General features: G+C 42.9%; 1 protein-coding gene across 7 annotated transcripts in view; it reads right to left on the bottom strand.

Moving 5' to 3' along the window:
* LOC149286012 (intermembrane lipid transfer protein VPS13A-like) overlaps positions 1-13,744 on the bottom strand; it is a 207,055-nt gene that overhangs the window by 141,944 nt on the left and 51,367 nt on the right. For all 7 annotated transcript variants that reach the window (XR_016277743.1, XM_089494507.1, XM_089494508.1 and 4 more), the window contains 3 exons: positions 8,222-8,351; positions 4,653-4,747; positions 1,485-1,627 (listed from right to left, as the gene is read on the bottom strand). Coding sequence is in view for 6 of the 7 variants with exons in the window: in XM_089494507.1 (XP_089350633.1) it covers positions 1,485-1,627; positions 4,653-4,747; positions 8,222-8,351 (368 nt within the window). In the remaining variant the exon portion in view is untranslated. The remainder of the gene's footprint in view (positions 1-1,484; positions 1,628-4,652; positions 4,748-8,221; positions 8,352-13,744) is intronic.

The raw sequence follows: 13,744 nt of genomic DNA, 5'->3' as shown, positions 1-13,744 counted from the left end.
TTAAAAGTTTTACTTTATACTCCACTAATTAATATATGTAGTGGGTAACATATAAAAGCATTTATCTTGCCAATCATAATTTTGATTTGCCTTAATTTTCGTTTTTAGTATCGGATTACCAAGGAAAAGTTCTTTTGGATGTGGACATTGGTGCCATCAATCAGGTCTTGAGTCCTCAGTTAACTGCAATTCTGTGTATATTTAAACAATATCCATTATATCAGTACTACAACTGAAAGAAAGCCTTGAGAGTATCTACTGCCTGCTTAAACCCTTTACTTAATCAACAGAATTACAAGTATATCTCGGTTAACAAGTAGTCATGGGCATTACTTCTTTGGTATGAGACAGGAATAGAAATATTTTTTCCAGCATGCCAGGGACTGGCATCATATTTGTGTCCATTTGGTACAACTATTTTGTTCTATCCTGGAAACTTGCCAGAGACCTGCATATTGGTCCAGGACTGTTACTTAATTAAAGAGGATATGTATCTGAAATTTGGCATGCATATTAAAGCAATTCTAGGAGTATTCATCCTAGTGTTACTTGGTTTTAAAACATATTAATAAATTTTAATATGTTCATGTGTTTTAGGTCTCTAAAACTCCTGGGAATACAAGATGGGGAAACTGTTTTATCTGTTCAAATGGATAATACCCAGTTGACACAAAGCTCTAACGCGTGTGAAATAACTTTCCAACAACCTTTAGTATAATTCATATGAAAACATAGGCCAAACAAAATATGACATTTTTTCTTTAGCCCCAATGGAAGCTTCCCTCCAGAGGATAACAGATACTTCAGGAGGAAGATATGTTTTTCACTGGAACTCCAAGAAACAGTAAAGGATAAAAATGTTCCTTCTTTCTAAATCTCACTGCCCCCTGGGCACTTAAGAAACAAAAAACAGAAACATAAAATGTAATCACATGTTTAATTTTATGTCTAGTTTGGTTCTTGGGGACTTGGTCTAGCTATAAGACAGGCTTCAACTAGTCTCAGATAAAGAGAAACAAGAATCAAAGATCAATGCATATGGTAGCAGACCCTAATTTGTTGGCCACTCTGGGAGCATCTTAGCTGAAGGATAAAGAATAAATACTCTAAATAAATAAATGTAAATCACACAAATGAGCAACAAAATGCCAGAAGGGTGTGGAAACCCAAAGAATATCTAAGGACTAGCTTGCATGGCCTTCTGAAAAAACAAGAGTGCTGGTGCTGAGGAAGAATGTCCTGGAGGCTAGCTGTCAGAAGCTTCTGGTTTCTTATACTCAACTTGCAAACAACTATGGTAAGAAGCTATGAGACTGGAGTATGCATCCAACTGAAACAGTAACATCTTCCAAATATTATGTCATCTTACAACTCACTATGAAGTCAGAAAATATTAAAATCTAGTTTTGAAATCCAAAGTATTATCAAATTTTGTATGCTGTTTACATGTTTCAAGGAATAAGCACGAACACATAAAAACTAACCTTATTGCTTCAGCGCCAGGCCGTTGCGTTACTGTTGTACGCAGATCAATTAAGGCAATTTCTATCAGTGCAGGTTTTTCCTTCATTTCCCTTATCAGTATTTTCATGCTTAATAGTTTTACATAAAGCTTCATAGCTTCATACTGTATAATTAAGGGGAAAGTATCATGAGAAGAAAAGTATCTTTACAAAACATAACTAAGCAAATCCATCATGAACGTTCTGTGAGTAAGAAGCACAGCAAGGCTAGAGCTACATTTCATTTCAGTAGCAACAAGCAGTTTCCAAAAGTTAAAGGGCAAGGCTGGAGGGAGGAAGCTGACATTGCTGCAGAAGAAGGCATTTTGGGTTTCTTTTTAATTCAAAAACACCCTTCACCACTCTCAAAACAATTTGTGACACTTTGGTCCCCCATCCTGAAATCACATCTTTTTGGGGAGCTTTTGTCCACACAAATTATGCTGAGCATGAAATGGAAGAGAGGTAGTCCAACTCTACTTAACATGCAACAACATACATTATAACATATTTCTTGATGTTAGTTGACTAATAAAATAATTATACCTGTTAATGTTTTCAACAACCAGGAGTTTTTAAAAAATAGGTTCACATACAGGAAAGCAGACAAGCATAAACAGAAAGGGAAACTGATGAATGAAAGAAAAAAAACCAAAATAATTCACCTAACTCTGAGGTCTAGTTCAAACACTACAATTAAGATCAAAGTGCAAGCCGAATTTAAACAAAATTCAGCTCACAATGCAGGTATTTGTTACATAGGAAGAATCAGAGGAAAATACATGACTCAGCTGGCATATACGCTTATCAGAACTGCATTAAAGTTTGATTGTTTCTAACATAATATGATTTATTTGTATACCGCTTTTCCTAGATCAAAGCGGTTTACAGCATACATATGCATATACAAAACAAAGCAAGTAACAAAAAAAAACCTCTGCTTCTCTCCCCTCAAGATGGAGGTCGGGGGGAGGGCTCTTCAACTTGGCAGGCGGAGGCCTGCTGTTTCTTGCCTGCTTCTCTCCCCTCAAGATGGAGGTCGGGGGGAGGGCTCTTCAACTTGGCAGGCGGAGGCCTGCTGTTTCTTGCCTGCTTCTCTCCCCTCAAGATGGAGGTCGGGGGGAGGGCTCTTCAACTTGGCAGGCGGAGGCCTGCTGTTTCTTGCCTGCTTCTCTCCCCTCAAGATGGAGGTCGGGGCGAGGGCTCTTCAACTTGGCAGGCGGAGGCCTGTTGTTTCTTGCCCGCTTCTCTCCCCTCAAGATGGAGGTCGGGGGGAGGGCTCTTCAACTTGGCAGGCAGAGGCCTGCTGTTTCTTGCCCGCTTCTCTCCCCTCAAGACGGAGGTCGGGGGGAGGGCTCTTCAACTTGGCAGGCGGAGGCCTGTTGTTTCTTGCCCGCTTCTCTCCCCTCAAGATGGAGGTCGGGGGGAGGGCTCTTCAACTTGGCAGGCGGAGGCCTGTTGTTTCTTGCCCGCTTCTCTCCCCTCAAGATGGAGGTCGGGGGGAGGGCTCTTCAACTTGGCAGGCGGAGGCCTGTTGTTTCTTGCCCGCTTCTCTCCCCTCAAGATGGAGGTCGGGGGGAGGGCTCTTCAACTTGGCAGGCAGAGGCCTGCTGTTTCTTGCCCGCTTCTCTCCCCTCAAGACGGAGGTCGGGGGGAGGGCTCTTCAACTTGGCAGGCAGAGGCCTGCTGTTTCTTGCCCGCTTCTCTCCCCTCAAGACGGAGGTCGGGGGGAGGGCTCTTCAACTTGGCAGGCAGAGGCCTGCTGTTTCTTGCCCGCTTCTCTCCCCTCAAGATGGAGGTCGGGGGGAGGGCTCTTCAACTTGGCAGGCAGAGGCCTGCTGTTTCTTGCCCGCTTCTCTCCCCTCAAGATGGAGGTCGGGGGGAGGGCTCTTCAACTTGGCAGGCAGAGGCCTGCTGTTTCTTGCCTGATATAATGATATATTTTTTTTTGCCAACTTAAAAAAAAAAATCAAATTTCATTGAGAATGTAAGGATGCAATATAAACTCTTGCTAGTGTAAAATTTGGTTGATTCACCCTAGGCTTTATCATACAAATGTAGGCCCAGAGCTGTAAAAGGTTGAATATACTCCCTCTCTCCTTCATATAATTTGAAGCAATGCTGCAGGACACCTTAAGAATTTGCCTGCAGCTTTCTTCTCCTTTTTCCAGTTAAGTGGAAAGGAAAGAAAGGTCTTCCAGACTGCACACATTAAAAACACATGACATTTTTGAATGCCACCAATAATACATAAAATATTAGCTATGTTGCTTCTAAATTCTACCCAACATCATACCTTACTGATGTATTGATCATTCAGATTTCAAAAGTTGATAATCACTGTACCAGCTATAATTTCCTTTTGCAAAATAACAGTTCTTCAGGTAAAGTTAAATGCTTGTTGACCTATACTATTACCATATATACTCATCTATAAGTAAAAAAAAAACTATGCCAAAACACTGGCCCCAAAATACTGGGTCAATTTATATACAAGTCAATATGGTAATCCTGCTCAGAAAGTTCCTAAAAGAAGTGCTGCCCACCACTCCATTTTCCTTACTTTGGTAGCGCTGCCCAGGCAAGAAAACAGACTGTGATTCAAAAGTCCTGCTAGATTTGCCAGGAAAAAAGGTGTGTTTTTGTATGTGTGTGTGTGTTGCTGGTTTGCTAGAGATTCAAAAGTCCTGCTGGATTTGCAAGGAAAGGGACTGTGTTTTTGCGTGTGTGTGTGTGTGTGTGTGTGTGTGTTTGTTGCTGCTTTGCTAGACAGATTCAAAATGCTGGATTTGCAAGGAAAGGGGATGTGTTTTTGTGTGTGTGCTGTGTTGCTGGTTTGCTAGAGAGATTCAAAAGTCTTGCTGGATTTGCAAGGAAAGGGTGTGGGTTTTTTGTATGAGTGTGTGTGTTCGCTGCTTGTTTGCTAGATAGATTCAAAAGTCTCACTGCATTTGCAAGGAGAGAGAGTGTGGGTGGTGACGGGTGCTTTGCTGATGCCCTTGCTTCGTCCTTTACATCCTTTGTTACATGCCCCTAAACTGTACCCTTGGGTCATATAAAAATCCATAATTTTGGCCCCAAAACCTGACCTCGACTTATAGATGAGGTTGACTTACACACAAGTATATATGGCAATTAAATTAAACCCACCGTTTTGGGCAATGTTGGATCAACAGCTGTTTCACTATAACCAATTGCTGCATAGAGTTTGTCCTTTTCTTGTGGTGTCATCAATTGTTCAAAACCTGTCATAAAAAAACAGTTTTAATATATTCAATTTCAAAAAGCTTATCATAATATATCAACACACTACAACAAATATTAACTTTTCAATAATTATAACCTTATAGCTCTTGTAAATATACTGCTTTTACTGCAAACTGCCTTGCCAGTCTAAGACTCAAAATGGTCAGGGACCAGTGATTATCATAGCCCTAAAGGAAGGAGATTCCTCAAAGGAACTGGGAAGGAGTCATCTCCCATCTCTCCCACAGCCCCTACATACACTATCAAAATCTGTTCCATAATACTGAGAAAGCTTCCACATCAGATTTTGTATTGATGCAGAAAGTTGTAGGAGGATGGAGAAAGGCCTGTTATAATAACAAAAGCATGGTTTGTTGACAACATGATAAGCCTGAAAAATATGTCCACATTGGCCTAATTCCCACTTACCTCCTGATTCGCTTCCTGCATCGATTCCTTAAACTGGTTCAGCAAACAGCATGGTTCCCACTATGTATGCTCCGGTTTCAAGAATTGGTGCATGAAGCAACAGCTACGGCTTCCCCGCCATGCCTCCCTCCATCCTCCTGGCCATACCAGGGGTGGAGGAGAGGCCGGGGCAGGTACAGAGGACTGAGGCATGCCAGGATGGAAAGAGAGAGGCAGGTTGGGAGGATGGAGCATGGAGGTATAGCCGGGAAAGCCGCTGCCAGTGGGAACCAGGGCGGATTCAAATCTGATTCGATTCCACCTGGTTCCCACTTGAGCAGAATCGATTTATTTCCAAATAAATCTATTCAGTCCAAAAAACACCCCATTTTACCAGCGTCTTTTTGACATGGGTTAAATGAGTAAAAACTACGCCCCCCCCCCTTTCCGAATCTCTTCAGGGATTCGAATTAAGTGGGAACCATGGTAGTTTAAACTGGATCACGATCTGGTTTAAACCATAGTGGGAACAACCCCTTTGAGTGGACAGGATTCTTTTCTTTGAACTGAAAGGGCCTCCTTCTGTCCAAGGCAAAGAAGCTCTCAGTTCAATCCAATGTGTGGATCAAACATATGGACATTTAAATATATTGCTTATAACACCACCTGATACAATCTATTTTCTCTCCAAGTAGAAATACCTAAACTGACCAACAAATGAAGTGACAGCTCTTGTCTTTCCAACACCTCAGACAAAATGAAATTATAGATCAGTGGTCCCCAAACAGTACCATTTAAGAGATTTTGGACTTCATCTCCCAGAAGACTCAGCCATGTGTTAGCGTGTTTGCGCAGAGTGCGTTGTACCACGCTGAAGCTTTGCACCAGGATGACCACTTGAGAAGCGACTTGGAGATGTGATCAGACTGGAGAGACTCCTTTCCCCTCTCAGAAGCAGACAAAGGAGACTCTAGCCAGCTATCTCTTAATGAGGCACTTTACTTCTCGTTCCACCGTGTACAAGCTTGTCTTCTCTGACAAAGCTATTCGCATTTCACCAACACTCCGACATGACACCAACAACCATTACCCACTCTGTACATTGAGGCTCCTCCCTTATGTACATGTGCACCATGTGGCCACTTAGCCCAGCCTCTTCCTGGTGTGTGTCACCTTGCAGGGTGACTCTGCACTTTCCAGCCTATGATGATGTCTCATCCTGTGACTCAGTACAGTCCAAATGCAGTCATCATGGCTGCAGGTGACCTATAGTAACCTTGTCACCTTTTACCCACATATGAACATTCTCCCCTGGATTTATTTTTCAACACCATGTTGGCAAATAGTCTGGGATTCTGGGAGATGAGGTCCAAAATCCCTCAAAGAGCACAGTTTTGGGACCACTGCTATAGATGTGCATACTATTTCTAATATTAAGAGGAAACTACTGCTACCCTGAAAATCCAGAGGCAAATGTTGCCGAGTTCAACGCAGCTTATTTCTAACTGAATACAGGATTACAATTTCAGTCAAGTACTGCATCATAACAGAACCACAAAAAACCTAAAAACTTATAGGTTATCAACCAAGGAATGTCCCGTAATTAAGGTAGACTGCATTTTCAGAGTTCTATCATAATTAACAAACTTTCTATTTCTTAAAGAATTAATATCACTTGTCTATGATGAAACTATGTACATTTCCAAAGTATTAAATAAAAACTGACTGAGCTAAAAGCATATTACACACTGAGGCTAGAGTAACAAGTGCCTTGTATCTAACCATTCCTGTGAGTAAAAAAAATCTGACACCTGCAACCTATTTTTAAAATTACTTTCAAAATTACCATTTGTACGCTTTGTTTCATAAACAAGATTACATGTTTCTCAAGAGTGTGTATGGACAGGTTATATTATCTGTAACTATAGTTCTTCAGATAGCTATTTGTAAACTCACACAAGGTGGGTTATCCTGCACCCGCACAGTGCTTCATTTGGATCCTACTAGAATGTTATATAAGTGTTCTGGTGGTAGCCCCACCCACCTCCAGCAACCATATATAAAGGGCTTCTTACCGAAACTGCCAGTTCAATGGACGCAAATGTAGTAATTCATAGGAATAGTAAAATGGAATGAAGGAAGACTGGGCAAGGTTATGTGAGTTCACAGATGACAACTTAAATAACTATCGTATATACTCAACTATAAGTCAAGAAATTTTTGCCGTAAAATGGCATCCAAAATCGTGGGTCGACTTATCTACGGGGCAATGCGGTACTTTAACCAAGCCTCTCCCCAGCCGGGCTACCTCTGCAAGAGACAGCCCATCTGGGGAGACGCTGGCAAGGGTGCCCGATTGCTCCGCAGCCCCTGCTAGCCTCGACTCCCTCCAATGGGAAAAGCCCAGTGAGGGAGACGATTGCGCGCCCTGCAGCCTCTCCTCTGCCAGGCTTTCCCCAGAGAAGGGGCCTGGCTGAGGAGACGCTGGGGAGGGCAATCGCCTTCCCCAAAGCCTCTCTTTGGCGAGGCCCCTTCCCTTGGGAGGGAGCCCCGCCGAAGGGACGCTGGGGAGGGTGATCGCCTTCCCCAGAAGCCTCCCTTTGGCGAGGCCCCTTCCCTTGGGAAGGAGCCCCGCCGAAGGGATGCTGGGGAGGGCAATCGCCTTCCCCAGGAGCCTCTCCTGGGGGAGGCCCCTTCCCTTGTAAAGGAGCCCTGCCGAAGGGATGCTGGGGAGGGCGATCGCCTTCCCCAAAGCCTCTCTTCGGCGAGGCCCCATCCCTTGGGAAGGAGCCCCGCCGAAGAGACGCTGGGGAGGGCGATCGCCTTCCCCACGCCTCTCTTCGGCAAGGCCCCTTCCCTTGGGAAGGAGCGTATTAGAAGTAAAAGATATACATATTTTATGAAACAAGTAAGATTATCCTTTCATAAGTAGTCACTCTGACAAGACTAATAAAATTAATAATCATTAATATAAACATAAGCATTTTAAGATTTGTGAAAAAAATGGCATGTGTTCTTTTTAAAAAATGTAAAGTATACCTAAACCCACACAATCATATTTGTACCTTTTGGTTCTTGTACAGATTCAGTGCTTTTATTTCCAGCCCATCCCCACATCCAACCAAACCAGCCAGTAGATTCTTCATCATCTTGTTTAGCTCCTGGTCTGAAAATCTTTAATCCAGCCTTAGTTGCCTATTATGCAAAACAACATAAGTACTATTTTAAAATTAATACAAAATGGCTTAACCAAAATAGCAAGTATTTAAAATTCAGACGAGATGTATATAGAACTGTAGCAAAAGATGCAAGCTCTAAATGAATAAGGCAGTGCATCCTTCCGACTCATTGGGGTTTAGTTCTGGGGAAGCACCACAAAAGAGAAAAGAAGTTTATGCTCAAGCCTAATGATAGTCAACAGCCAGCAACACGAGCACCACATCAATGCGGCCACATACACGTGCCACCATTGACTAAAATGGGGCAGGGTAATTTGTGGATCTAATACTGTGGCCGTACTGTACCATTAAAGTACAAGTGTAGCTCTTAATGGGTTTCTGAAGGCAGAGACTGCCACAGTCATTGGGTTTGTCCCTCCTCCCACCACCCTTTCTCCCATGGCAAATACAGGACAGTTTCTCATGTAAGTTTACAAAATATCCACACACAATGTCAACCACCAATATTGCCTTCTCACCAAATGCAGTGTTTTTACAAAGCCAAAATGTCCAGCCAGTTACAAAGATTCTGTCTCCTTTACAGTACACTCCATTTCTCAACTGCATTTCTGGTGGCTGTTGTTTATTCCACTCATTTTGCTTCACCTCTTTGAAAAGACTGAATTGCAAAGACTTGTCATAAACCGCAGGCAAGTCTGTTTTTAATTGCCTGCCCTCTAAACTGTCACTCCTAGCACCAACAGGGCTGGTGTGAACACAGTGTTTTTCCTTTTATTTTCATGCTGGGGCAATCTAGGCAATGCATCAGCTAGCAGTTTTTTCCCCTGCAGGAAAGTATTTTATTGTGACTTTGAACCTGTAAAAAAGCTCTGCCCATCTAATTTATTTGGGAGTTAATTCTCTTGGCATTTGCAATGCCTGCAAATTCCAGTGGTCCATCCACACCTCAAAGGACAAGTAGTACCCTCAAATAAATGTCTCCAGCTCTCAAGAGCCCGTTTGATTGCCCCATGTCCTTTTCCCAGACTGCTCAGTGATGCTTTGTCCCAGAAGACCTCTTGAACAAGCAGGCACATGGAAGTAATTGCCCCTCTTGGTCCTAATAAGAGTCCTCCCTGCATGTTGTATCACTTGCATCAACATGTACCACAAATGGCTGAGTGGGATCAGGATATTTTAAAATGGGTTCAGAATGAACAGTTTTCATATTATTGGATGCCAACTGGGAATCCTCAGTCCATTTTGAGCTGAGTTTCACCTTTCTGATTTTTTTTAAAAACTTTTTTCTCTTTTGTTTTCGACAGGTACATCAGAAGCAGGGTGACTTGTACAAAGTTAGGAATGAACTGCCTATAGAAATTTGCAAATCCCAAGACGCTTTGCAGTTGCCTCCAGATTCTGGGGATTCCCAGTCCAACATTGAGGATGCCTTTTCTCGATCCATTTAAAGGCTATCAATGGCCATACGATACCCCAAGTAGTCTAGTTTTTGCTTATGAAATTCACATTTTGACAGCTTGAGAAACAATTAATTGTCCAGTAACTTTTTCAACACCTTTCTCACTAATTTGACACGAGTGCTCATGTCCTGGGAGTATATCAATATGTTCTCTAAATAAACTAACATCCCCTTATACAAATACTCATGAAAGACTTCATTCATCAGATGCATAAAAAACACTGGGGCCCCAGACAGTACAAAAGGCATCACCAAATATTCAAAAGCTCCCAAAGGGCAGTTAAAATTAGTTTAATATTCATTCCCTTCTTGTACTCTTACTCAAAAGTAAGTATATCTCAAGTTAAATTTAGTAAAGATCCACCCAGTAGCTAACACCCAAGCCTTTCACTAAGGGAACTGGATACTTGTTTGATGTACAAATAGCATTGAGGCTCCTAAAGTCCTTGACCAATCTTCACCCCCCCGCCCCCCATTCTTTATTTTATTTTATTTTACTTTGTGGAAGAACCCCTGAGCCCCATTCCTGAAGTCACTGGGCAGATAAAGCCCCTTGCTAAATTTGTGTCCACAAATTATCTTAGAGATACATCTCCCCGAGAGTCACAGAGAACAGTTTAAATTTAGGGAGCTTGGCTTCAGGGTCAATTTTAATGGCACAGTCTGAGTTGTGATGGGGAGGGTAAAGGGTCACTCTCTTTCTTGTAGAACACCTCTTTTAAGTCCTGGTACAGGGCTTAATCCCTGGTAACAGGGATATCTGGGTCCTCTTACTCCTGCACCCTTCACAGTTTCTCAAATTTCTGGGAATATTCTCCTCCCTTGAGTGTTTTGACTCTTCATTTCTTTTTATGGGATTCTTTGGGAGGTATCCAGTTTGCCAGTGTGTGTGCTTTACAGTTTTTATGTAGAGAGCTTCACTGCCCCTTCTTCCATTGTAAATAAGGGTCAGGAAAGTTCAGGCAGTATATTCCCAGTATCATGTGGTAATCCAGGGTAGGAGCTAACACAAATTGAGTGACCTCTCAGAGTTCTCCCACACCCACGAGTACTGTGGAGGTTTGTGTTTCAGCTGGGCTGCCTTGCATCCTAGTGCTATCCATTTGGGGGGTAAATATCAGATCTTCCAGATTCTCTGGGTGCAGTCCTACACCAGCTGCTATTGCTGGGTTCATGAGACATCTGGTGCACCATGAATCTAAAACAGTTATAAAGTCTATGCTCCCCTCCCCACTGATATTTCTTAATTTGACTGGCAGAAAGAATGGCTTCGCACCACCACTCACCCTGGTTGCTGTGCAACTTCACTCTCCAACCTGTCTTTCAGCACTATCTAAAGCAGGCTTTTGTTGTTTCCTGCTGGGACTCTCGTGGTGTTGCCATCTACGTTGCTTCCAGCTCACTGTCATCAATGGCTCAAGGTCCAGCCTTGAGTGGTTGCTCCCTTACCACGGCTGCCTTTCTTCTTGCTCAGTTCTTTTTTGTATGCTGACAAAAAAAGGAGGGATGTAGACTCTTTTTCTGTGCTATTCTGAAATGTAGGCACAGTCCAATATGCACCTATCTCTCATGTTCTGTCTCAGGGTTCTTCTCACCTTTACAACACCGATCTTCATCTGAGATCTTCTGGAACCAGGAATGGTAGCTAGCTCCAGTCACTGGTTTGCAAACCTCATAGTCTCGTTTCTCAGCCAGCATCATCCACCCCATCAAGGTGGCTGGGTTGTCATGAGACAGAGCCCATTCTAAAATATCTAGTCGCATCCCATCTCAGAAGTACTGGATCTTCATAACATCCAGTCAGACTGCCACTTGCCACCAGCTGCCAAAACTCCTCCATATATTGAGTTATCAACTGAGTCCCTTGTTTCAGTGTCATCAGATGGCTGCAAGCCTTCTCTTGCAGGAATGAGTCCTTGAAGAATATCCTGAGACTTGTCATAGAGGTTTGTAGATTGTTTAAGGTGAGTGTCCCCTCATCATAAAAATGCACAAGCCATTCAGTCACTTTCCCTTTCAGGTATGCACTCACACATTGCAGGTTGGCTGCCTCTGAATGGAAAGTGTATTCTTATTCCATCATAAATTCAGAAACCTGTATGAGGAAAAAGGATAGTCCCTCAGTAATCCCACTGAAGGTTACTTCCAGAAGTCTGTTGCCAAACGCTGGGGGCATCCTGGATATTATGGTAGATGAGGAGCTGGTGGTGCAGCTACTTCTACTTGCAGTGGAGCCAACAGAGGTTGCTACATTTGAACTGGGGGTGGGGGTGACCCTGCTGCTACTTGCCACCCTGCAGTAGAGGCTGGGGAGAACTCAAAAGTGTCCATTAGGCCAGTGGGCCCCAAAACATTATCAGCCCCTTTGTGCAGAAGGAACATCTGCATCATGCTCCTTAGCACCATCGCTTCCTCCAGTAGCTGTTGCACTTTGGTCTCTCAGGCCTCTTCCTCCTGTCTGATCACCAAGCCTACCATATATACATCTTGGTCAGAGAGATACCCCAGTCTCCAGCACTCCCTCTGCTGAGCTCTGCAATACTGCACTGGGAGTTCTTCAACTGTTGGCATGAGCATCACCCAAGGCTCTCCTTGCAGGCCCAGTCTTGGTCGCAACTAAGGACACTAGCCTCTATTGGGGCCCCACTTCAAAAATCCAGCCCTGTGTCCAGCAACCTGGCAGTTGCTGTAGCTTCACCAACTGCCAGCTGTGCAGTCAGGTTGTCATCTTCCAATTTTTGAGTTTTACTGTCATTTTGCATATGCGTTGTGCTTTGATCCAACAGAAAAAAGAGGAGTTCTGACAATCTGTCAAGTCCAGCAGGATACCAAAGTTCAGAAGCTCAGGCTCAATAATAAAAGCTCAGAAACTTTATCTAGAAACTGTAAATCCCATCTGGAGACTTTCATTATCAGAACTGACCAGCAATCAGTGTCATTGGACTAATTAAACCATACACAAAATCATGGCAGGATTATTTCTCATTCGTTTCCAATGAATAAACAATTTTTCTACTTTCATTCCCATACTGCCCCTTTACACCTTTATTGCTGTTCCATTCTCACAGTAGAACCACCTTGAACATTCCAGCCAGAAACTAGTCTCCTTTCCATTGTAATCGCACCACCTGAAAATGAAAAGTTTTACCGGGAAGGTTCATCCTGGGATGGCAGTAGTAATTCAACATGTGATGGTTTTACCTTGCGTGCCAACTGGTCTGACAAAAGTCCAAGTTCTTTTCAATTATATCAATTAAAACTCCCCCCTTCTCCTTCAGTTTTCTTATCGAGCCCCTGTGGATTACTTCTCCTGCCATCCCAGAATGAACTTTCACAGTAAGTAAAACTTCTCATTCTTGGGATGGGAGGTGGAGCAATCCACCATGTGAGGAATGTACCCAAACTTTCTTCACTGGGCAGGATTTCGCTATTTAGGAACCACAGCCTGAAGCAGCATTCTTCTGAAGGAAGCCTGTGCTGATTTATACCTATCCAACTTGTAATGTGTCACAAAAGTTGTTGGTTTACTCCATCCTGCTGCCTGGCACACATGATGCAACGAAGTAGAATGCTTGTAGCCATAGAGCTTTTTGAGTGTGGCCACACATTCTGTGGTCTAGGATTCCCCTCATAGTTACAACAATAGTAAATGCATTGCAAATGCAAACCCAACTGCCAGTTACATTTCCAGATGTTCTATCACCCATTGTTTTTGGATAGAATGATACAAATAATGTCTCTGAATGGCTAAACTATTTTGTTCTGCTTACACAGATCCTTACTGCTTTCTTCACTTCTAACAACTGTCCATGTCACTCAGGATGACTTGGCTTTAAAAAGAAACTTTGTAAGTAAATTGTTTCTTTATTTTCTTTTCTCATAATATACTTAAGCAAAAAAGTAGGATCTAATTTTAAAATTAAATTGTCTTCCTCAAACTCATATAAGTG

Source organism: Sceloporus occidentalis, unplaced genomic scaffold, assembly GCF_023333645.1.
Source record: "Sceloporus occidentalis isolate IW3139 unplaced genomic scaffold, rSceOcc1.0.p SCAF_73, whole genome shotgun sequence".
NCBI lineage: Eukaryota > Metazoa > Chordata > Lepidosauria > Squamata > Phrynosomatidae > Sceloporus > Sceloporus occidentalis.
Note: the sequence above shows the minus strand (reverse complement) of the source record. Positions and strands in the feature narration are given on the sequence as shown.